General features: G+C 42.8%; 1 protein-coding gene across 6 annotated transcripts in view; it reads right to left on the reverse strand.

Annotated features, from left to right (window-relative positions):
- ARNT2 (aryl hydrocarbon receptor nuclear translocator 2) overlaps positions 1-25,611 on the reverse strand; it is a 99,384-nt gene that overhangs the window by 5,803 nt on the left and 67,970 nt on the right. For 4 of the 6 annotated variants that reach the window (XM_069025592.1, XM_069025593.1, XM_069025590.1 and 1 more), the window contains 9 exons: positions 25,340-25,474; positions 24,481-24,555; positions 20,378-20,529; positions 14,536-14,608; positions 14,255-14,378; positions 10,116-10,215; positions 7,383-7,521; positions 3,787-3,952; positions 1,104-1,240 (listed from right to left, as the gene is read on the reverse strand). In XM_069025592.1, the coding sequence (XP_068881693.1) occupies positions 1,104-1,240; positions 3,787-3,952; positions 7,383-7,521; positions 10,116-10,215; positions 14,255-14,378; positions 14,536-14,608; positions 20,378-20,529; positions 24,481-24,555; positions 25,340-25,474 (1,101 nt within the window). The remainder of the gene's footprint in view (positions 1-1,103; positions 1,241-3,786; positions 3,953-7,382; positions 7,522-10,115; positions 10,216-14,254; positions 14,379-14,535; positions 14,609-20,377; positions 20,530-24,480; positions 24,556-25,339; positions 25,475-25,611) is intronic. The other 2 variants (XM_069025591.1, XM_069025594.1) reach the window with 2 other exon arrangements.

Raw genomic sequence — 25,611 nt, forward strand, 5'->3', positions numbered from 1 at the left:
TATCCTACTTCCCTCCAAATGCACGCTCGCCTCCAAGAGCTCTGCAGATGAGCCCAGTTCTCCTTTTATCCCACGGTTCTCCTTTCCACTAACTCCATGAGAAGTTTGTTAAGAAACAAGCAAGACACTGGCCATCAAACCATGCTGTCCTCAGCTCCACTGGAATTACCCTGCATATCCTCTTGGATAGCAACTAAACTTTGCTAACACAAAGAGATGCAACAGACCAATCCACCAATCCTGCCTGGGCCATGGCTTAGAGCACACAGACAGGCAGTTATTCCAGATGAAGTTGTTTGATCTTGTGTGGAAGCAATGGTTCATGCACACAGGAGTATTCCCATGCTCACATCTCTTCTGCAGCGTTCCTGCGAGCAGCTGCACACGAGCCCAATCCTGCAGGTGAATTTACTTTCCGAAAGATAAGGAGGTGCCCCACTTCTAAACCTTGCTTGGGGCTTGAACTGTCTTTCCTGCATTTATCTGCATTGTATTCTTGTAAACTGTCTTCTTCATCTAATTTAAAAACCAGTTAGGCAAGGACAGGTATGTTATTAGCCAACTTCTGAAAGCCTACTCTATAGTAGGACTTCACTATGTGTAGTCAAGGCTCAGAATTATAGCTAATTAGGTAGATGAAGACGACTGTTTACCACCTATCTGATATCTGACTGTGTTTAACCTTAAAAAATTATTGGTCACTATCTGCTATGCAGTATCAGACTCCTTTCCTGCATGAACTGTCGAAGAGAATGACATTGAGACCTAATCGAACCTGAGATGTCCGAGGCCAGCACCAGAATGAAAAAGACACTTCACTTGGGAATACTTCACGGGTTCTCTGCAAAAGATGTAAGCCCTAAGTATAGGGTGCAAAGAGAAGGGAAAACAGTGCTTTACATCAGCAAAGATGGTGTTGTGTGGCAGAAACCCAAGCCACCTCAGTAGCTAAGGGCAGCTAAGAGCAGTGCAGGCCTAGGGCAGCAGACAGCAGCAGGGAAGTGCTCCAGGCCCTGCTGCACCCTGATCCTTGAGGGCCACGGCTCTTCTCTCAGAACTGAAGGGTTCTCAGAGGGACTCTGGGCTCGCTGAACGCTCCTCACCTGGAACACCTCGGTCTGGCTGGGCTGCGGGTGCGAGTGCTGGTCGCCGCTCTGCTGGTTGTGGTGCTGGCTCTGCCACTGGGACCACACTTCAGAAGGTCTCCCCTGGAACTGCCCACTGCTCTGGCCACCTTCAGCTGCATGGGGGAGGAAAGGGCAGAAGTCAGAGAGCAGCTCCTCCAAAACATCTGCCAGCTTTGGTACGGCATCCATCAGTGCCTGGATATGCAAAGGAGCCTTGGAGAAAGGCCCTGAGTGACACCAGCCCTGTGAGGAGGAAGCTGGAGGGCATTTCAGCCCCAGAGCAAAGCTCAGGGCCATGGCTGCACAGCCATGAACTGCCCAGAGCAAAACACACAGTGACACGGTGAGCCAGGCACTGGAAGACAATTTTCAAGCATCTCCCTGTTGTTTTTTAATCAATAATAAGGAGTGTTTTCTCATTTCACTTAAAAACCAAACTTCACCATCCAAATGCTCTTTCTCTTCAAAAAAACTGAATTCTTGCAGAGCAGTGGGTGCACAGTTTGCTACTCATCTAAAAAGCATGTAAGCAAATCCAGGATTTTTTAAGCAGATGTAGAAATACTATGATCAACAGACAACAGCCTCACTGATTAAATACAGGCATGGCTGGACTGTCTTGTCCTCCAATGATACAGCTGCAAAGTGATTTATTTAATATGCATTTCATAGCAAATTATTATCCTGCCAGTATGGTGATACTTTCTTAGAAGTCTGAGGACATTTACATTTGACAGAGTAACAAGAATGGCAAGGCTTTATTGTAAATACACTTAAAGTGATGATTTCCAGGAGATTAATTTCTTCTAAATAGTCTACCAGAAAAAAACCATATTGCCACACATTAATTTGGTTACCTATTACACATACATTTTTCATGAGTACACAGTAAGAGATTACACTTAAGTTGGACTCATTTTACCTTGCATTTCTACAGACTGCCACTGAATTACAATATTTTTGGACAATTTTCCATTCACTAGTTACAGTATCTCCTTCTAAGAATTAGCATTTTAGAAAGCTTGCCACCAGGCTCATGCTTTTCTTCCAAACATTTCCTCCTCTTTCTTCTTGATATTTTTTTCTCTATAACTGCTCCAGCTATTTTTGCCTGTTTCCCTCTCACAGCAGAGGATCAAGCTGTGTATGTCTGGTCCTTCCTGATCACCAGCATCCTCTGCCAAGGGTGCCAAATTTCCTGTGCTGAACTTCCACACCTGTGCTGTGCCACACAAGTCTTTGACAGCCAGACTCAATCACGTCAAATCAGCCACTACTCACAGTCCCGACTTCAGAAAATACAACCACATGTGTTTAACCCCATCCCTTTGGGTACCAGCAAAGCCATGCAAAACTGATAAAGGGAAGGTTTTACAGGAAAGTAAACAGGCTGTAGTGATGCATTTCTATCCCATCCCAAGTAGATGACTACAGTTCTTCCCTTACTGACATTACCACAACCAGTAATTCAGCTGACTCAAAAACCCTGCAGACATTTTAAGGGCCAAAATACAATTCATCCAAGCTACTCCTTAAAAGAAAGCTGCAAGTTTGTTTTGGTTTTTTTTCCCCCCTCAGAACAACACTTTGAAATTAACTGAGGGAAGCAAATGATGCTTCTTTTCAGCAGAACAGCTCCTGCCAGCCGGCGGTCGAAGCCATTCGTCTCCGTGAGGGCTGTGTTATTAATAGCACCCAAACTGATGTAGGTCAGGAGATGTTTCTCATTAAGTGAAAGGGTTCTTGCCAAGTAGCTTAAGCCTGAAATACAAGGCTGTCTCATAAACAAATGTACAATGCCTGGTGCAAATGGAAATGGAGGCAGGAATAAGCTGTGTGGGAAGAACTCCATCTCAATGCCCTTTTTCTAGGCACCAGCAGGGCCCGTCTGCAACAGGTTTGTGCCAGAGCTGCTCCCCAGGGACAGGAGGAAACACCACACATTAGCACACTGCTACCTGTGCTTTTTTGGAATTGCACATTATTATCAGCCAGTGACATTTTTCACGGAATCCATTAAATTTTTTACTCTCGAATATTACTATTCTGGTGGAGTGCAAAAAACTTACCAAGGGGTCACCTACTGGGTCATGGTCTGAAAGCCACTAAATTAGCATGTAATAGGAAAAGAAAACCATTTCAAAATCTGGCACCTACTCTGAATAGGTTAGTAGCAGTGGGGGTACAAAATAAATCCCATTTCCAGCCAAACTCCAACACGCAATCTCTGTGCAAGAGGACATCACCATGAGAAAGAAGACAAAAAATGAAAAAAAATGCAAATTTGTGCCTTTTAAGTGTTCTCCTGAGAAGTAGAAAGAAATTGAAGAAGCTGACCACAATTTGGGAGGATGGTTACTAGTGATACAAACAACTTCTGAATCTTTCAGGACACCATTTACTGGGAAAAAATAAAAAAATTCCCTCATACCACAAAATGACACAATATTCTGAAGTGTATTGGAGTGGAGGAGATGCAGCGTGGAGGGAACAGGTCAGCTCTGTCCTCTCTGCTCAGCAGCAGAAAGCAAAACCCTTTCACCACCTGGGTTTCCCACCCAACCCCCCCCAAAAAACTGGCTGGAGGATTTTTAATGGAGTTAATGCTGAAGAGTTTTGTTTTTATGAGCACTTCTGTGTTACACCATTTAAAACTTACCAAAGCCTGCACTTCGGTTTGCTAAGCTGGAGTAGGCATTCCCACTTGGAGAAGAGGTGGCTGGGCTGGACAGGGGGCTGTAGGATGATGGATCAGCTGGGTAGGTGTGACTTGTTCCAATGCCAAAGGGAGATGACTGAGCCTTGCCAGACTGAGACGGAATTTGCTGCGGAGTAAAGGGTAAAAGAAGGAAAAAGTTTTATTGTTGAGGAACAGCACAGCAGAATCACCTTTTGCAACATAAAGCAAAGACTAAATAAACTCTGTGGATGCCAGCAGGCACGTTTTTCCTCTCTCAGCCATATTTCATTTCTGTCCAAGCCAGCTTACTGCTGCAGAAGGAATACAACAGACCATAAACCAACTCTTACAGCTCTCCTGCTGATTAGCTCACATGTACTCTATCAGAGGTATTTGGAAAACCAGGATTTCCTTCACCACTATTATGAGGATTAACCTCAAACGGAACAGGTATGAAGAATTCATCTTTATTTTCCAGGTGCATTGATTTTGCAGTGCCACAGTAAAATCAGTTGCCTGAATGTCTTGCAGGACACATGCAGGTCTCACATGACCAGAGTATTAGCTTGGGACTAAATGGCCAAAGAAGTTTCAAAACTAATGAGCTGCTTTCTCTCCCTGCCTATGAAATACAGGCTCCATCCCAAGTCATGTGCTTAATGCACAGACAGAATCTGCCTATAAACCATTTCCCACATTATGAGTAAGTCCAGCAGTCCCCAGAAAAACTCACTAACCAATCCCACAAACAGAAATTAAAGGTGATTACATCTCTGGATGCCTGTAATGATGTGCACTGTTACTGGCAATCAGTGCATGCAATTGAAGCTGGTTTTCCCTGGAAGAGAGGGACAGAATGAAGCCCCCACAATCCAAGGGGAAGAGGTCAGTGACCTGCTACACCACTCATATTACCACAGGCCTGGGCCCTAGGGTATATCACCATGTCCTGCAGCTGTAGAAGGAGGAGGAGAGAAGATCCAGCAGGTAGGAATTGTGCACCAAGATTGATTTATTTAATTATTTTACAAACTCTTTTATAGACTTTTTTCTTCATAATCTAATTGGACAAGGATCACCCACCCCTTGGGGGTGATTGGCTAAAATCCTAAAACATCCATTGTCAAAATATTTTTCTACTGTACCATAAACAAGACTTTTCAAGGCTGCAGGTGTTTGGTCGTTTACATTCCCTGCTACCTCTTCTGTGAGACAGAAAAGTCTCTCACAGACTTAGAAAATAGCAAGAAAATCCTTGCTAGCAGCATTTTTGTATCCACACACAAGTGCATGGGGTTGGGCAAGGTCCACCCAAGGGCACTGAGGGAGCTGGCAGAAGTGCTCACTGAGCCACTCCCCATCATTTCTTAGCAGGAGAAACTCCTTCACCAAAAGGGTTGTCAAGAACAGGAAGAGGCTGCCCAGGGAAGAGATTGAGTCACCATCCCTGGAGGTGTTTAAAGGATGTGCAGATGTGGCACGTGGGGATGTGGGTTAGTGGTGGAACTGGCAGCAGTGGGTTAATGGTTGGACTGGATGATCATAAAGGTCTTTTCCAAACTTAATGACTCTACGATTTTTGGGCAAATGCAGGGGAGCTGGGGGAGGAAAACAGATCCCAATAGGCATATAACGTGGAAGATGCTATTAAATCTTTAGCTCAGTTCCAAGCTAAGAAATTGTTCATTTCTGAAGGTTTCCACAATGGCAGTGGGCGCTCTGCATGTCACTTCTGCAAGGCCTAACTCTATTTTAGTTTATTTAAGATGGATGAATGAATTCCAATTTCTTTACACTCATATACAAACTCAGTTGACTTGGACAGAATTTGTGCAGTAAGAGGGGTGAGTAATTTGTTTTAGTCATTTTCAGCACCTTCCATATCATTTAAAGAAATGAGTTAATGTTATGACTGGATTTGATTAACCAGGTGTGACAGATAACCATGACACGCTGAGGGCTGGGAATAATCAGTGATTAATGTGGAAACACTTCAGTTACTGAAACATTATTTAGTGACCACCCCAACATGCCATTCTGACCTGCCAAACAATGGGAACTCAGGAGTGATTAGGAGCAGCATTATTAAGATCAAGCTTGATTATTTCATATTATTTGTCTTTCAATAGAGTTTCAAAGCATTTTTTAAATTGTTACACAGAAGAAGAAATGATTTCTGGGCTAACACTGACAAACACAGCACATCTGATGGAGGTATGTGCAGTTTCCTCCAGCACACAACGGTGTGAGCTACACTGGGCAGTGCTAACGGAGGGGCAACAGGCTGAGCAGCCTCTGCTCTGAATCCATGCCTGGATTTGTACGTGCCCCTTCTGCCCACCCTGATAACAGTGGGTAACATTGCTGGGCGCAAGGTGCTGGTCCAAGAAAGATTTAATTCACAGGCTTAATACTAAAGCAGAAGATTTGTCCTTTTTCCTTCATCCAGTGCACACATAAAACAAATGCAGGACAAGACCTTGCACTGGGGTTTGGGTCAGTGCAGCGACTGCCACCTCAATGAACACCGTCCCAAACCAAAGGTAGCTGCACGTGGGGCAGCTGTGTCATACATGAAATCCCTATTTGTGCTTGGTCTTTGCATATTAAGTGCTTTAATTAATTAATTTTCAGTAAAATATTTTTAAATTGAATGTTAAAATTAACCCATCAGCCCAGGTACCAAAAACCAAGTTCCATTAATCACTTGTACACCATAAGAGTTATCCTCCCTGTTGTTACTGTATACTTTTACAAGTGTTTTAAGATGCTGGATGTATTTTAGTACTTTTTTAGCTGTTTTTACTTGTACTTTGGTTCCAAGGCAGATTTCAAAACCCCACTTCCAACAAACAGCCCAGCCCCCATAGCCATTGCCCTGTCAGCTCCATGGCAACCTGAATTTTAATGATCCTTATCTCAACTAATACCACCCCTCTGACAAGGATGAGCCATTGGTGGACAGAGATAATCTGTCAAAGGGAAAGCACCAATCACTTCAAACCGAAGGGGTGGGCTGTGGGTGGGCTGTGGGTGGGCTGTGGGCGGAGCAAAGACACTATAAAAAAAGGGGTCAGAGAAAGACATACCCCCTTCTCCCCAGCCTTGCTGAGGTAGAGATGGGTGCTGGGATAGTCTACTCCTATTAAGGAGCCTTTAGAAATATTTTTTTTTGCTTTTGGACCAGCCAGAAGCCAGCCTAGCACTGTAAGCCCTTTTTCTCTACCTGAGGTCCAGTGCTGTCTCAGCCAGAAGATCCAAAATCCCTGCGCTCCTGGGGCATGCCATCTACCGAGCCATAGGATCCCAAATTTTTATATTTTGCTAATTTTTGTAATTTTTCAATTTTTCCGTTTTTAATAAATTATTTTAATTTTTAACTAAGAGTTGTCTCATTTCTCACAGCTGCTCACACCGCCACAACCTGCCAAGGAACAGAAGCAAGGGACCAGCTCCACCCCAACCACAAATTAATTACACTGACATTATAAATGGGTTTACTAAACACTTCTGTAAAAAGCACAGAGAGTGCAAATCTTTACTGACCATGAAAATTAAGCACTTGAAACCAGTACCTGTCCTGGAAATGGTGGGCGATTTCCTGTCCAGGCCACCTGGCTCTGGTTGAGCTGCCGGGATATCTGTGTCAGGTTCTGGCCTGTTGAGGAGGAAGACTGGATGTCGTTGACACCAGGCACGTGCACCACAGAGGAACTAAAGGGTTCAGAACACACACAGAGCCTCATTCGTAAGGAGCATTCTCAAGGCACAAACCCCAGATACAGAAATAGTGACAATACATTAAAACGAATTATTCAATACATTAAAATGAATTATTCAATCTATCCTGATGAAGGACTGAAAACCATCACAAAACTATGGAACATACTGGCATTCTAAAATGTCAGTTCTAATAGACACAGCAGGCAAAATTACTTTGATTTAGACTTTAGTACTCTCTTGGAAAGGGCTTCTAAGAATAAAAACAGTCTCACACACGGTGCATACACACTTAGCCCCACACCAGTTCAACATTTAATGCATTAAAAATCCTGCTTGCAGAGAGTATTAGAGCAGGTACTTCATCATAAATTTGTGCCTAAAGTCAACAGTATTTAAGCATTTGCTTAAATGCCATTTTAAATGAAGATGGGCACAAAAGACAATACTTACAAGCACTTCCTTATTTGTTTCCTGCCTGGGAAATGAAGTATGTGCTACATATTAAAAATAAGGGCTTTTAATTCCTTTTTTCACCAACTGATGCTAAAGAAGAACAGGCAGTTATATACCCAGGCAAAAGAATAATCAAGACAGGAAGTTAAACTCATGTAGTAACTTTAAAACACTAATAATAATAAAAAGTAATGTTTTTAAGGAACTTTTTTATATGTTAGCTGTTTCCTAATTACTGAATTTCATTAGAGAGAAATACCCATAAATTCCTAATTATAAGAAAAAATTTATGAAGGAACAGCTCCACATCACTATTTTATTCTCATGGAAGTCTTGAGCAACAGAATCTACACAACCACACATTGTGACTGTACTTTTATACATAAAAACATACTTTTTACATGTCATATATAGATGAATAAAAATGAAGACAGTACACAAAACCACTTTTGTGCATCCACTGAAACAGCTTGTTCTTTTCTCCAATCCCTTCCCTATTGTTTATTTTCACAATCTTACACAGAAAAAAGAGAGCAGATTGGGGAAAGAAGTAAACAAGGCTGAACAGAGAGAAAGCAGGAATCTGAATCCTCGGAGAAGGCTGACAGAATTCCTTCCAGAGTGTAAGCAAAACGTGGCAAGCATTTGAATACTGGAGTTGTTATTCTGGATTTCTTAAGCTGCCTAAAAGCGAAGTGTATGTTTAGAAATTCCTTGCAGAGTTTTTCTAATTTTTTTAAAATTTATTTTATTTTAATTTTTTTACTATCACAGAGTCTCCAAAGAGGGAAACATAGACCAGAAAGTCCATCTAAATCTGGCTGGAGCACACAGCAGCTGCAGCGGAGGGCTGGCCCTACTGCCAACATCTTCTCAGCTGGACTGGCAAGTCCCATCATCTAAGGAGTATGTGGAACACATACTTTGAGAGCAGGATTCTGCAGAATAGTGCCTAGAGACTGCCCAGGCTCAGTGACTGCACGGGCCAGGCTGGAGATTATTCAAAGAGGCCAGTTCATTGAGAGTGGAAGTGCTGGCAGAAATGCAAGCCATTACTTGATGTAACAGAATAGCAGTAGGAAAAAAGCTATAGTTAAACATCAGGAATTAACACAGGAAATGAAGAGAACACACACCAAACCCCACGATGGCAAGTCAGCCACCCAGTAGTACACAATAGCCAATTAAAAGACATTTTAGTTTACTGTCATATCTCCCCAAGTTATACTTGGCTTTAATTTGACAAAACACACTCACATGGATCTTACTTCTCCCCACTGAGATTATTAGCAATTATGACTTTAAGAGCACATTGGTTTAAATAAAGTCAGTGTTTGCCAATGTTTTCCAGTTCCTGGAACTGAGAGGCTCTGAATGGCTGCTCCCTCACTTTCAGAGCCTTGGCTGGTCTGAACAGGAGAATGAAACTCCAGTAAGACAGTGGTGGTATCACAAGGCACTAAGGTAAGTACAGTTGCTATTATCACACTCCAGAAGTGACCAGAAATGAAGACAAACTTCAGATTAGGCAAACCTGTACTGCCAGCTGGTAGGCAGTGACACACACTTACAGTAATCCAAAAAAGCCTTGGAACATGCCAGACCACCACCTTATGTGTATTTGGAAGCTGCCTTAGAAAAGCATTCATGCCTCTGTCCCAGTCCTCACCCGGGACTATGGATGCAGCATCCCTCTGTTCCCTTTGATGAGGTACCCACATCAATGCCCTTCAAGGCAGCCTGCAGGAGCAGTGACAGCTCTGAGTGCAAAGCAAATCTTTGCACCTTCCTAGGTTGGCTGAATGTTCCTCAGATCTCTGACCCTGTCACCTCTCAAGTTATTTCCCTTCAGGATTTGTTGATGCTTCTTAGCTTTTTTCCAATTACATTATCACAGCAAGAAATACCTACTTACCAGATAATATTTCTAAGAGAGACACCAAAATCGTCTCAGCTTGTAAGCCCAGAGTAAGTGATAAGATACCAGCAGCAGTGAAGTGTACACAGATTAAAATTCATTCATGTAAAGAAAGCTCTTGCACCTTGGGTTGGTTTTGTTTCCACCACACTGAAGGGAGACAGTCCCCCACTCTCAGACAGAAACTGATCCATTCAGGATCTGGACTAAATACCTGAAAGTCTTTCCTGAGTGTCCTGGCTGAAATGGGCTTCCCTGTGAGTAAAGCTGCTGGTTTCCAGCTGTGGATGCAGAGGCCATCATTTTTTTATCTGCTACAAGAGAAAAACAAATTACAGAAAAAGAATTTATTTAGGGGAGGAGATAATGAAGGAAAAATTATTTAAAGACAATTGCAATATATATATATGCAGCAGGAAGTTTTCTTTCCTTCTTCAAGCTCCATGAAGAAGCCCTGTGGAACACATTAGCAATGACACAAAGGGGCTGTATGACAATTCAGTGTGAAACCAGAGGCACAGCTGGTTTGTGTCTCCTCTATACCCTCCTCACAGGCTGTGCCTCGTTAATGCCATTGTTTGCATGGAACACTGTGCTGGTTGTGTCCTCTGGCCACACAGCCCAGACCTGCTGGAAGCTGCTCCTGACTGGACAGAGCACGGCTCTGGCCAGGGCAGGGAGTGAGTGGTGCATGGCCCCCAGCCACAGAGTGGAAGGGAAACAAAGCTTTTCTGGAAGAAAGGTGTGAGGGTCTGCCCAGGGGGATGGAGGGATGGCACATGAAACAAGCCTGGCCTGAGAAAGGGGTGATGCACGTGCACCTCCGTGGCTCAGGTGAGGGCACATCTCTGGCACCAGGAAAAGCCCTCCAGCCCCACTGCGGTTACCACAGACTGACACCCCACTGGCTCAGAGAACCCAAGGAAGGGTGTCCAAGAGCTCTCTCCTAACCAGGTGCTGATCTGCTTCCCTCGGGACAGCCCAAGCAGCACCCACCTCGCTGGCAGCCTGGTGGCACTGCCTGCTCATCTCGGGGTGACAACCTGCAGCCCCACCTGCATCGCAGTCCCACAGGTGGCTGGAGGCACTCTGCCTCTGAGTGTCACAAGACCTGCATACCTGAGCTGTGGCAAGGCAAAACACAAGTCTCTCGTGGAATGTGCTGTCCCTTTTGTGGCTTGGGGGAGCCATGAAATAGGATGGAAGCACCCCAGAGGGGTGGAAGACAAAGGAGCATAGTGAGTAACATGCACAAAGAGATGCCATTAACTTTTATAGTCTACCCTTAATGTGGCAACTGGAGATCAATCTCTGATTGAATGAAACAAGATTGGGTGAACAGCACCTTAATTTAATTTTCTGGCACTGGATTATTCCAAAGCCCAGGGAAATCTCACTATTAGTTTTCTTAAAATAATTCACACCACCCTTTATTCACTTTCTCCATCTCCCCTCCAAGTGCAAAACACCCTGCAACTCACTGATGGTTTGGGAACCATGTGTTGCTATGTACCTGACAGACCTAGAAATCAAGTCTGCCTCCTCATTTTCCCCTTTGCTCTTTTCAGATTCCCACTCATTTCACAAGATGCTCTCTTGGACAAAAGGCCCACTCAACTCATACGTAACAGAAGTATTTTTTAGGTGTTTAAAATTTTTTTAGCTTTCCCTAGCTTTTAGAGACCTCCTGAGCATGACTCACCAAAGGCCTCCAACACACACCAGCTCCTCTCTGTTACCTAAGTTGTTCTTACATTATGTTCCTAACAAGAATCTAAGCTTGCCTCCCAAAAGAAAAAAGTCACCTCAAATTCCCTCAGAGGAGCCTTGGGGAGGGATTGTGGATGCCACTGATGCAAGCTGTCATTGCTTGTCCTTTGTAATGCAGAAATTTGTAGAAATTCCTCCCTGGCTACCTACTGGCCAGCACAGAAACCAAGGCTGGGCTGCAAAACTGTGCTCTTGTATTAAAAAAAACAACAACGGGGAGAAATGGGCACAAGCCTAGAGAAGGTTGTGTATAGAGTAGGAAGAACTGAGAATGGGTTGGGATAGATCTTAGAAGAAGGACAGATGAATCTATCTTTTTCTGCAGTAATGTCATTCTTGCATGAGATGTCCCATTTTCTAAGGCCACCCTTTGCAGGGACACCAAACTCTCAGGGTTGGAAGAGACTGAGCCAAAATCCTGTGGGTGCTTTAGATATTTGACAACAACTCACCAGAGAAATTGAGAGTGCCCCAAATGAACTGGAATTCCTCAAGTGCAGCAGAGTTGCCATGGCAGCTACCAGGATCTGTGCCACAGGATGAGGCCAAGACAAAGGGAACAGCTAAACTAATAGCAAGCAGCTAATTCTCCTTCCTGAGTTACCCTGAATGCTCTTTACCCTGAATACCTCTGAATCCAGCCCACATCTCTCCCAGCTGTATTCCTACTCAGGATTTTACACACAATTCTCTGCTCTCACCTTTGGTACAGCACTGAACTTTTTTTTTTCCTTGGTATGTTTTACTTGTTTCTCTTTAAACCCTACCACTGTACTGGTCAGTGATGTCCCTTCTCCCAGCAGGACCAGTATTTCCAACATTTCTGCCCCTTGACTGAATCCCTCTCTAAGAACTGCATCATCCCTTGCTTCAAAGCACTTGCATGAATCAGTAAAGCCAGGCTTCCTCTTCCAGCTTTTGGGGTTTTAATTATGTGTGGCCACTACATGCAATTATGGCAGGAATCTCCCCGTGTCAGCCCATGTTCTTACAGAATGAGATCGGGTATCAACATAATGCAAATGTCTGGCAGGCAGCATGCAGTCCTGTCAATATTGGTTTTGGACAGGGTGTCTCATCCCTGACCGTGAACCATCCTTTATCATTCAGAGGAGACCTTGATCACAGCTCCCATGAGAAATTCAGAGAGGGAGAATGTCCCAAAAAAAGCACAGCCTGTAAATTGATAAGAATGAAAAGAGAAATGGCATTTCCAGGAACATAACCTCCCAGCTACCTCACAGCTTGTGACACCCTCAACCCTAACCCCTTCCCACAAACAGCTGAGAGCTGCCTGAAAAAAGAGCCAATAAGGCAGCCAAAAAGCAAGATGTTCTTGCTCGGAAAAACATATTCTGGTGTTTAGGGTTGGAGTCTTGCTACCTTCTAAGGGACCCCTTTTATGGCCTCAGCTATTGACTCCACTGTTGAACAGACAAGGATGAACAGGAACAGCAGACAAGTCCTGGCAACAGGAGGACAGAATATCAAGTATATATTGCAGTTACAATGTCTTCTCCATTTGAAAAAGCCAATCCATACATAAGAAACCAATGGAGTGAGGTCACTTTCCAACACCCCTGGAGTCAAACCCTGTGGGTTGTTTCCTCCCTGCACTGCATGACACTTGCACATTGATTTATTTAAAACAAATGTAAAAATTCCTCTTTTTCAGTGAGGACAGTTAAGAACAATAAACAGTCAATGAATTCTTCCACAAGCAGTGGAATTAATGAGCCTGGTTTCCTACAGATATATTTCAGATGATCCCTTCAGCTGCCAGCCTTAGTGATTTCTGTCTGTTAGGGCAACAGGCAGCACAGGCTGGGGCTACTTTGAGACAGCTCCATCTGTCTGACTGGCAATGGCTGTCAAGTTGGCTGTTTCCTCTTAGAACAGGGCTGGGAAATCCTTTGGTGAGGGCATTAGTAAGGACTCTGTCCTCACAGTAATTTCCAAGGAATACAGAACAACATACTGCTCCTGAGACTCCTATCTCTCCTAGAAGAACTTGCTAACAAGTTTAAAAGTTGTGGGAAAAAGAGTAGGGACTCCTCACAACCAGGTACCATGACTGGAGGTGCCTCAACTGACCAAACAAGTATATAATGACACTTCAAGGCACCATATGCCTCTGAAAGCACTGATAGAAAAGCTGGTGATTTGATAAAAAACTGCAGCCTATCTTAAGACTATATGTAAGTTTCTTGTCCCTATTTAGAGAAATAAATTTACATACTCTGTGTAAGAAGTCAAATCTACACTTAGAAATGGAAAGTTCTGCTCAGTATATTTAATATCTAAGAGCAGTGCCTAAGGTGTCCCTGTGAAGCCAAAAGAGAAACAAAACCAGGTGGCTCTGATGATACAAAAGCCATCCTTCCCTCCTTGAATTTGCTGCTATCATCTTTAGGGGAAACACCAACTAATGACAGATCCTAGGAAACGTCCCAAAGACTGATGGTGCTTAGAAAATCCCCTGCCATGTTGCAGTTCCTCTTCATTCTCTTGAAGTTGTGCTCTACATCATGTAACCAAGCTTAACACAGTATTAAAAATTAAACATCAAGGACATTCACTTACAAGCAGTTATTCCAGCAAACATCTCAGCAAATCTAGGATCTCTCTCTTGGGAGAAGATAGCATCAGGCTTTTCCACAGACTTTCCACCCTCGTGAACATTAGCTGGTATACTTGGAACAGGCACCTGTTGAGATACACAGAGGAAGGTAATTCCCTCTACTGTATTTGACTAAAAGGAATTCAGGGGCAGTCACAATGTACTTTCAGTATGGCTGAAATCTGCTATTGTTTTACATTTCAAATGATCAGAGGCACAAAGAGAAAAATCTGAGAAATTTCACCTGAGATAAGTCATAGGATGACAGCCCATCTCTTTGATGTACTTCAAGTTCTGCTTGCTGTTGCTGAAGTTGTCTGCAAGGGAGACAAAATGACTTTCTTACAAAAACCAATTAAGATACAAAAAGGAATAGTCACGGTCCCCTATTTTACACTCCCAGTGAAACGTCTCTCAGATGATTTACTAAATCCTTCCCTGTGAGATCCATCTGGTTTCACAGCTTTCTCATTGAGAAAGCCTGCACCACAGAAAGCAAAAGGGCACAGGAAGAATTTTGCTGAGAGAGCACAGAAAAGTACGTGGGTAATGGAGGATGGCACACAATCTCTTGAGAAAGGATTTAAAAATTCACTATTTTTAATTCATCGTCTTCCTCGTGTTAACGTCGAACACACCAGACCCCCTCTCTGACTCTGCTGAAGGAAACAGTAATCTTGCTCTCCAGGAAGATGCCTAATGACAGAACACCTCAGCAGCTGGAAAGTTATCCAGATGTTTTGCACCTCCCATTAACAGTCACTTTCTGCTGCTTGGTCACAACAAGCAAGAAAACTTCTGGCCTGGAGATGCACAGGTAGAACACTCATCTCGGCTCAATTAGCAAAGAACATATAAACCCCCCCAGTCATGCTAGAGCTCAGAGATGAGGATAAGATTGAACTGACCAAAATACTTGGATTTGATACTTGTAAATGATCCTTGACATTGCTCACAGTTTGTGTATGTTTCTGGCCTCTTTCTGGAGGAAAAATCACCCCAAAAAATGGGAATGACACACTATGTGCATCTTCCCCCAGAGAGACATGATACTTGTACAGCCAGGAATAGATGAGATTTTGCAAAACAGCAAGATTGTGGATTTGAAACTCTGGAAAACTGCAATATATTTTTAGCCACAGGCTTAAATTTTAGATTTTCATCCAAATCTTCTTTTAAATTTTAAAATTGATTCAAATGCCAAGGGATTGAGAGACAAATTTGCAGACAAAGTTAAATGACAAATTAGACACAAACTGATGGAAACGTAAGGAATCACTCAAACAAGTTAGGGAAGTAAGTAATAGATTTTGCCATCCCTTGAATCTATTCCAGAAGACACTTTGGTCAGTTACTATGCTTCATGGCACAAATCTGTGGTCTGCAACACACTGCAGGTTGGAGTAAGTGGCCAAAAGCCTTCTGCAGGCCCTACAAGTGTGAGAACACATAACACAAGGAATCTCTTTTGTCCTAGCAGTAACATGCAAAAAAAGGCAGTCCTCCAGGTCATTAGAGAGCCATGGATTTTCCCTATTATTTTAGCTAACAGAAAATTCCTAAAAATTACATCTGGAATGCAAAGACATTCTTTGTTCACAAGCATAAAATGCATACTTTTCCAACAGAACTATGGGAGGCAATTTAATCATGGGGAATCTATGGGGAAGTTTCTAAATACCACCCCGTGGACAATAAACACTCATTAAATCCCGTTGTTAACGTGAAAGCTAATTACACTGTTTCATTTGTTTTTATTACCACCGACTCGGTGCGTGTGTCAATAAACAGCACATTAGGTCTCCTCTGTTCCCTATAAAGAATGTTTTCTTGGTTCAGCCATATACATACAAATGAGCCAAACCAAACAGCACACTCACTCCTTATTTGTTTTGTAGGCACTTCTCTAACTTAGTGCTCCTTTACCCTTCTCTATCTTTCATCTCTAATACTCATTAAGCTGCAGTGCAATAAAAACACCACATTGTGTTAACAGCACTGAACTTTGGGAACAACCTCCCCAAATCCACTTCCTATAAAAACCACATAGTTGCATGTATCTTTACTGAACTCTGTGCAAGCTATGCTGCACTTAATTAAGACTGAAATGCAAAGCCAGGATAGCATCTTCTGTTGTTGTTGGCTGCTGCTGTATAAATAGTTTAAATGGTGCTTGAAACCTGAAAGGAAATGTGCAGCAAGTCATGGAGCAGCTGACCAGGGAGAGCTCAGTGCTGCTGCTGTGGCTGCTTCAGACCCTGCCCTTCTGACAGCCAACACAGGCAGGTCCCTTCAGTCACCCAACTGCTGGACAGTAAAAATGAAACAGAACAAGGGATTATCATCAGTTTGGGGCAAAACTCAAAGTGCCTTCTGACTTTGAACCCAAAAATTGTCCTTGGTTTCATTTTCAGTTTCAGGGGTTCAAGGAGTAAATGAAAAATTTCTTGGCTATACAGGATGGCCAACACAGCAAGTGAGGCATTGTCTGGGTCAACAGAGGATTCTGCAGGAACACACCCACAGGTAAGTATGAAACTGGAAAAGCCCCTGGCTTGGACAAGGAATGGTTCAGTAAATCAGAAGGCTTTTATAGTTGCTTCAAATTTACTTTAGTAAATACACGTGGAGGAAGAAGGAAGATACTGTGCAAGTTCTTTTTACATTCAAGATGATGTTAAGCCCTCTCTATAAAAACTGAAGTCACTGGTTCCCTTTTCAAGCATCAGAGTAAAGAAAAACAATTTGAACTTTAAAATTAACAGGCTTTTTGGTGGGAGATAAACAACACTACTGCATCCCTACCAAGCTATTTTTATGTAATACAGGACACGTGCTTCCTGTGGCTGGTTTGGACAAAAGCAGAGTAGTAAAAGCCTTGGGGCTGTGGTTGTAAAATCCTCTTTCAGAAATTCTCAGTATGTCCCTCTTTTAGCCTAGAGCTTCAACTCACTCCTGTGAAAGGGTCTGTCTAACAGACAGACCACAGATGGCACGAGAGCATGAGAAAGTCTTTACCACCACTACCACCAACTGGAATTTTATCAGGATAGTTGATCTCTTTAGTATTTTGGCCCACGAGAATCCAGACCAGAAAGCATCTCTCCCAGAGGCTGATTCATCCAGCAGGCTGCTTCCAGCAGTGACCTGTGCCAGCTCACTCCAACACAGAAAGTCTTAAGACTCAGGACAACCACAGGATTCATAAATTCACACAGTGCAGCACAGGATTTGGGGCTTCCAAAAATGAAAGATCAGATATTCCACAAAGGTCATAAAAGTATGTCTCTTCTTTATTTTGATGTATATACATATAAATATATAAATAAATAAATATCTATATAAAAGACCTTTATATAATCTGCCACCATGGCATTATCCTATTCAAACACTGTTCTATCTGTATATTAAATAAATGCTCATAACAATTATTTTCTCTCTTTGGAAATCAAACAGTCCCAACTACACAGGAAGACGTGGTCAAACAGGGGACTCTTCAGTCGAACACAGCACAAATGCAAAAAGTCAAATGCTTCATTTCTCCAGGAAGTTTCTTTTGGATGACTACACCCAAGTGAAACTGAGAGAAGTTTTCTTTTCTTTCTTTCTTTTTTTTTTTCGCAAAGAACTAAGTGAACATTTGAACCTAATGTTTCCTCATCCTTCTGTACCAAAAGCAAGTTTGGACATTTGACTGTGTGAAGCTCCAAAAGAGTATCTTTGTTTTAAAAAAAGGAAAAAAGAAAAAGAAACAAACAGAAAAAGAAACAGAACAACCAAACCAAGCCAACAAATAACAGCAAAAATCAATTAATCCCTCCACAACTGGAATCATCACTGCCCTCTACAGTCTTTTGGGAAAATGCTGTTCACTGACCAACTTGAGCTGTTCCATTAACAGACACACACAGATGTGTGTATGTTCTGTGGCTTTAGGCTATCCTAAGTTAAAAACTGATTTAAACCTAGATTTTTCAGCTACATTGTCTTTACAGTTCCATGCTGAATTTTTAACTGCCTCAAGCCTGTATTTTATGGGGCTGCCTCGGTTACCACAGTGATGGGCAGATCAAATCTGTCTCTGTGCCTTCAGCTGGGCAGAGCAAGGCAGCCCTGCCTGGTCTCCATGGGAAGCACCTCACTGGACTCAGAACACCTTCCAAGAACACACAGGGGTGGCCACACACACCTGGGCTGGTGCCAAACCCCCAGTCCCAGCAGCAGCTTAATGAGGAGTTGGAAATCACCAGCTACATCATGACGTACAACTCTTCAGGGCAGCTGGGAAATCAGAAGTCAAAACATGACCCCAACCTTGGGAAAAAAGAAAAGGCCAGAAACAGGCAGGAACTTCAGTAACAGGCAGGAACTTTACAGTAAGTCCTCTTTGGAAATCTGAGAAGGGGGAGAGAATAAGGGGAAAAACAAAACCAGTCTGAATGATGCATTCTTTCTACTATTCAAAAGCAGGAGTATAATGGGCTGTATCTTGCCCATTTCAGAACATTTTCAACATGACAGGAAAAAGGGAACATCCTCTGTCAAAGTAGCAGCAGGCAACTTCCATATTAGGTCAGCATTTCTGGGTTGTTATTCAAAGCTAGCAAGAGAGAGGGAAGCAGAGCCAGGAGCTGGCACAGTCCTACTCATCACAGTGAGTGCTGGGGTGCCAAGCTGAACTGTTACAGTGCAGGCTCAGGAAAAAGCATTCCCAGAGTCAACACAGCATAAGCCTCCAGCCCCACTTTTTCATCCGTGGCTTCTCGGGAACAAAGCACAATTAAGCCAGCCTGGGACAAACCTCAGAAGATGTTTTATACTTTGCAGGCCTGTTTTTGCATATACAAATTATTTGGGAAAGTATTATGGGACAGCAGAAATGTGGAAATAGCTATTTTGATGCACAGTGCAGACAAGCTGTCTGATTTCAAGACACAATTGCCTGTTTTTAATGAGCTTAACTATTCGGTTTAAGCCCAACTTTCTGGGTATGCAGAAAAAAGATGAGGAAAACAATCGTGATGCTGGGTTTCATGTAAGTGAATGCACAGCCCTTCCTTCCACTCCAGGTATGTGCCATGTCCAAAGAGGCAAGACAAGGAACGCCCAGAGGCACTTCCAAACTCCAGTGCCAAAGCCCCAGGGTTTGTTTTTGCAGTGGAGCTCTCAGCAGGCACCTCCACCAGCAGACTGCTCGTTCAGCATTTCTGATATATGGCCTAACAGGCTGAGATCTCAAACCCAATAACTTCCTCTCAGCTGAAGACCTCGCAAAAAATCTCTGGTCAGACCAGAAGCAGATTTAATTTTAGGAATAGATTAAGTTTATATTGGAAGGAAGGAATGTTTATTAAAAAACCCCACACTATAAAGCAATCAAGGCCAGATTAGCTTCTGCAGTTACTGGCTGAGAACTCAGCAGGCTCCAAAAGCATCTCTGCTCAGTCCACAGAGATGAACCTCCACCACACTCTGAGTGTTACCTCCTCCTAAGAGGCCAAATGAAAGATTTTTGAAAATACTAATTCCAAGACAGAATGATTTCATTTCTCTCTTAAGATAAGGAGTTGGATCACCCCCATACTTGGGGATATTCTATCAGATCTAAACTATCAGGAACCCTTCCCACTCAAACCTACTAGGAAATAATTTTGCCAGCTTCATTAGGTCCTAAGAGTAGACACAGCTCAAGCAGAAGAGCCCAGAACTACAGAATGGTATGGTCCCAATGAACATGGACACGGAATTTTCTTCTGGCTCAGGAGACAGGCTAACCTTCCTCCAGTATCAGGACAGCTGTTGTGCTGCTGGAAGCTCTGTGTTAGTTCAAGGCAGCCTGGATTGAGATCAATGGCCTTGTTTAATGACATAATAGATAAGTGACGTTTCCCCCCAGCACAGCCAGGTCCTGGAAGCATCACGGGATAACGACACAGAGGAACAGCTACACTGGGAGATGTCCTGATGCAGAAAAACCCTACAGAAACAAAGGTACCTGTTAAAAAATTGGGATGTGCTTCACAGCGGAAAAGAATGGTTACAATTCCCTCAAAACCACGGGGCTGAGCACCCAGGAAGGCACATACTTTACGTTAGTGTTGGTGCAGATGATGTACTCGATCTCATCCGAGTAAGGATTCTGGAACGTGAAGCTGCTGGTTCTGATCAGCATCCATTCCCGGTTCTTGGTGCGAAAACGGTACATCACAGACAGCACTTGACCTTTCAGTTTCACCACCTGCAAGGCCATTTGGAAAGGTTAATAACAGGAGATTGCTACCTGCTGTGCAAATGAACAGTCAACAGCAGCAACTGGTATGTTTTAAACTTGAATTACACAGCAGAGGAACTCTTAATTTGGAGAGAATATGCAAAATCCTATCCATGTTTACAGCTATTTCCTTCAGAATGAAATCCTCATGCTTTGTCATATAAATGCCAATTTCCAGCCTGCTTATTTAAAGAATACAGATTCAGGACAATCATCAGGTTGTGCTGTTATCCCAGCACAGAAACTTTAAGAATGTTTAAATGCAAAACACACATCGAGAGATTGACAGAAACCAAACTGAGGATCTTTTAAATGTTTATATGTAAACCATAAACCAATCACTGCAGCTGAACAAAAGCCTACAAGAAACACCATTTTGAGGTTGACTGCTTTTCTGCTTGGATACCCAGCTATACAATTAATACATGTGATAAATCAGCATCAAATTTTAGGACAATGCTGAAACACAATGGTGTTTATTTTTTGGTTTTTTAGAAACCATCAGGTTCCCCCTACCCCAAACATATAAAAAGACTCTCTAGGATAGCAAATTGCTAACAAGCAACACTTGGTTCTGGCTTTCAGAAGAAAAAAAGAGTGAGCCAGTGTTTGAATGGAGAGAACACTGGTAAGCCACTGTCCATTTTAACACTATGAATTCCTTGCTTGCACAGCCTATTTGTTTGTAACTAAGAATTCAGATGTCTGGGCTTGGTAGCTGAAGTTTTGTTCAGGTCAACAGTTGGGCACCAAGTGAGCATTAAGAAGCAGCCAACTGAAGCACATTCAGAGCAATCTCCACACACTGGCCCTGCAACTGCATTTTATGTGTCATCCAGCAATCTGGGGTTATGCCAGAAAGAAAATTTCATGGTTTTAAGTCATTCAGCTGGCACTTACCTGGCCTATCTCTGTTTATATTTTACAGCTTTCCCACCAAGCTATCTCAGGGCTGCCTCAAGGAAGGAAAGGGAAGGTCTACTGCAAATAAATGCCACATCTTGTGGATTCTTAATCCTTCACATCTGGAATTTACTTTTTATTAGCTATCTGCAGCCTGTATTCTCTAAAAGTAGAAGTCCCACTATTTACTTTCTGTCTTTATTGACAAGCAATTGGATTAAGAAAAATGTTCCAATCCTGTTTTCTTCAGAGGTTTGCACTTCACATTAATCAACTGGATATAGGATTAAATGGAAAGAATGCAAATAGAACGACAATTCAAATAGGAGACACAAAAAACTTTAGCAAAGCCCAGGAAAGTTCAAAATCATCCTGAAGTAAATTACTTTTGGTTGGTTTTGTTGGGAGTTTTTAAATGCTTTTATAGGGTTTTTCTGAGTTTACTGAGCGACATTCTTTTATCAGAAATTTTCTACTACCACACCCAGGGTAGAAACCACAGAGCTGGTGTAGAAGTGTGCAATCTGAATAGTATCCTACTGGGTATCCAACAGTCATATTCTGGACCCTTTGATATTAACCTGTATTTGTTGGCCTTAGCCTTGAGACTATCTTATTCTGGCCTGATTTTTCCCACCCTGATGAATGAATTTATCTTACCAAGGAAGTAAAGCCCTGAGATAGATACTGGCAATTGACCAAAAATTGCAAAACCCTCCCTCCCTTCTCTGTTATGCACCAGCCTGGTTCTGATACTGTCAGCAAATTAGAAGTGTCAAGTTTTCAGGTTTTAGAAAAAAAAAGAAGAGTTTATTCACAATCACAGTTACCTTTTTAATGAAGAGATTTTTAAGTCCAAAGTAATAATAATAAAACAAATGGCAGTGATCTATTACCCTGAAACCTCGATTAAGCAAACAGTAATTCTGTAATAATATATAAAGCAGAAAGATTGCTGCTGGGAAAATCCTGAACTGCCTTAAGACAGAGCACACAAACAAACCAGCACAAAAATTTTCAAAGCTAGTGATTAAACTCTACTTTCTTGTATTCTTTGGAAATAAAGACCACCTGGTGCAAAACTTAACTGTTTATTTCAGTCTTTTATTGCATGATGGGAGTAACAGCCCCAATCACACTGCTACCGTACCAAACAAAAATATACCAAAAAAGGCAGAGCCTGCTAAAGAAACAGCGCAGTATTGTCACAGACTGGACATAGACTGAGGGAGCAGGAACTTTCACTTCTAACTGCACTTTTTCCTGCTGTCTTCCTGTATGACCTTAAGCAGATCATGAAGGTCCCTGATCCAGCAAATCACTTATGCACATGCCTAGCAGGGAGTGGTGACAGTGGAGTCCCCAGCAGCCGAGCTCAGGGACACACTGGCAGCTCCTACAGCCTGATCTCCCTCCCGGTGAACACAGGGAGCCCCAAGTCATTAACTGCAATGCTCATTAGTCAGCCCTGCTGAGACCCAGGCAATCCCTGGATGGATTCACTGTAGGCAGATGTTTGATGGGCCATTATCCAGCAGCTCTCTGCCACTGTCTCTTGGACAGATGAGTGGAATCAATCATTTGGGCACCAGTGAAAAACAGCATATGTGTTCTCACTGCTCCCGCACCGCTGACGCCATCAGGCACCAGCTCAGGGAGCTGAACCAGCCGAAAGCTGAAAGATCCATGCAAAAGGAATTAGTGCCTTAGCCTTCCCAGCAAGTCCATCTGTGCCAGCACCAAGGCAGCAGAAAGGGTGGGGAGGAGGGCAGGCAGGAGAGAAGAGGGGAAGCAGGACCTGACTCCAGCTGACAGGTTGGGAAGGTTCAGCTGCAGTATCACACCCCCAACCAAGGTGGGGCAGAGGAGATGTCTGGGTGTGGTGACCTGTGTAAAGCATTGAACTCTCTCACAGCCTGTGAATCAACATTTTGAATTTTAAAAGGATGCTGTTTGTACTCAGTCTGTGCAAGGGAACAGCTCAGGAGCACTGGTATCTTACACTGTCTCCAACGCTTCTGCAGAGACCATAACCTCAGTTTCACAATCTGTTCTAGGGACACAGCATTTAGTTGTTTTTCCCCAAGAGGCTGTGTTTGTGCATGCCATGCCTGAACAAACAGTTGGCTATACGAATTATTTAGAAGTCACTTCATATTCACGTTTCACAGCTGAAAATACATCTCAGCATCCAACGCAAGGTGGATCAACACAACTTGGTTGAGCTATTGGCTGTTGTTAGAAAATCTGGAACCACTTAGATCAACTGAGCCTCAGCAGTTGGTTAAACATCCTGTGCTGGGCATTCTGGTGCAGCAGGAAAGGCACTGAAAAGCCCAGCAGAGGAGGCAGCTCAGGGAAAGCACTGCTCATGCATGTCCCAGCCCAAGCTGGAACAGTGAGCTCTGAACAGAATAAATGCCATGGATACAGCTGATGTAAATGTGGCCCACGGTAAAAACAAATCCAAACCAGTAGCTCTTCCTGTCTGTTGTATTTCTTTTGTTACTTCCCTCCACATTTCAATTTCTAATTGGGAAAAAGGGCCAAATTACACATTGATGTAAAGTGGCGTAACTCCGTGGAAGTACATGAAAAAGCAAATCACCTGTGCTAGCAGAGAACTCAGTTACAAACAATCCAGTGTCACAGAGGGATGTAACTACTTCCAGAACAACAGCACATCTTGGAAGGCAAATCATTTTGGTTACCACTTAGAATAGTGGGATCAATACAGGCATCTCCAAAACAGCTCACCCTGTGCAGCAAAAATCCCAATATATAACAAGAAGATTTATTTCTGAAAACACTGTCAACCCATGGTGCAGTTTCAACTACCATTTAATATGCAGCTTAACTGATTGCTAACTGACCAACAAATTGATTTGTATCTTGCCACTCCTTCTCCTGCATAACAGAAAAAAAATACCTTGAACTATAAGATAAAAACTACTTCTGTGGTCAAAATAATAACAAAATAATAAAGTGTGGAACAAAAGGAGCAGGACACAGCACCTGTTGGAAACTCTCTCGCAAATGGCTTTGATCTTCAGGATGGCAGAACTCTAAAATATCTTTCCCCAGAAGATCCTAGAATAAAACATAAAGCTATGTAAAAAACCCAAACCACAATACAAATCCACATGCAGACCTGCAAGTAATTCTTGCAAACACAAGATCTACCACCCTTAATGGGGCTACTCAGTTAATCAGGGATGAACCACACAAACAAGGTTTGTAAGCATCATGCCCCATGTTTTTACAAAAAAAGTTTAAGTGATTTTCTAACACCTGTGAAATGGGTGTCTTGAAAAGACTGACATCTGCTACTACAGCTCATTTTATGGCACTAATTTTTGTAAAAACATTTGTAAATCTAAAATAAAAAAGATATGGATTAGCAAATGAACAAGGAATTACTTTTGCCTCTAAACTGCAACTGTTGGGAGTTATCTGAGGGAGAGCTGTGGTTCATTTACTATTCTGCTCAGTTCTGCACTAGCCTCCTGTTCAGAGGAGCAGATGTAAGCCTAAAGGAAAATAGATGCTGTAAATTATGTTTGCTTACTGTTCAAGAGATTGGCAGAATCAAAGGTCTACAGGACTAAAACTCTCTCCAAGCACTGTTAACTTTCTATCACAGAAATGTCTTCATTGGAAAGCTGTGCAAGGTTCAGAACACTCTGCTGTTAGCATTTTAATCAGATCTAGAGGTATATATAAAGACACCCCACACAGAGGCATGGACAGCAAAGAAAAACGAACAGCATTTAGTGCATGATGCATGAACTACCAGCTACAAATAATTCATGTTTGCAAATGGGGTTTTCTTCATTAGCTCAACCCACTCTCCACATTCCCAGTGGTCACAGACCTGGGGCTGGTAGCCAATGACGCTGATGCACCTTGGGTCCACGAAGGTGATGACCCCATCAGAGTTGTGCCTGGACAGGAACTCCGTGGGGACCGACATGCCGTTCATGTCCATGCACACGGGAGAGCTGGTCACCTAGGGCCAAGCAAGTCCACACCACAGTCACCTACAGCCAGATCTGACTCCACAGCTAAGGAACAGAGTCTGCTGGCAGACTGCTAACTGCTAAAGGAGGTCATAAATAAAACAACAGCACAGATAAACGACAGAAA

Source organism: Aphelocoma coerulescens, chromosome 10 (genome assembly GCF_041296385.1).
Source record: "Aphelocoma coerulescens isolate FSJ_1873_10779 chromosome 10, UR_Acoe_1.0, whole genome shotgun sequence".
In the NCBI taxonomy this organism is placed as follows: domain Eukaryota; kingdom Metazoa; phylum Chordata; class Aves; order Passeriformes; family Corvidae; genus Aphelocoma; species Aphelocoma coerulescens.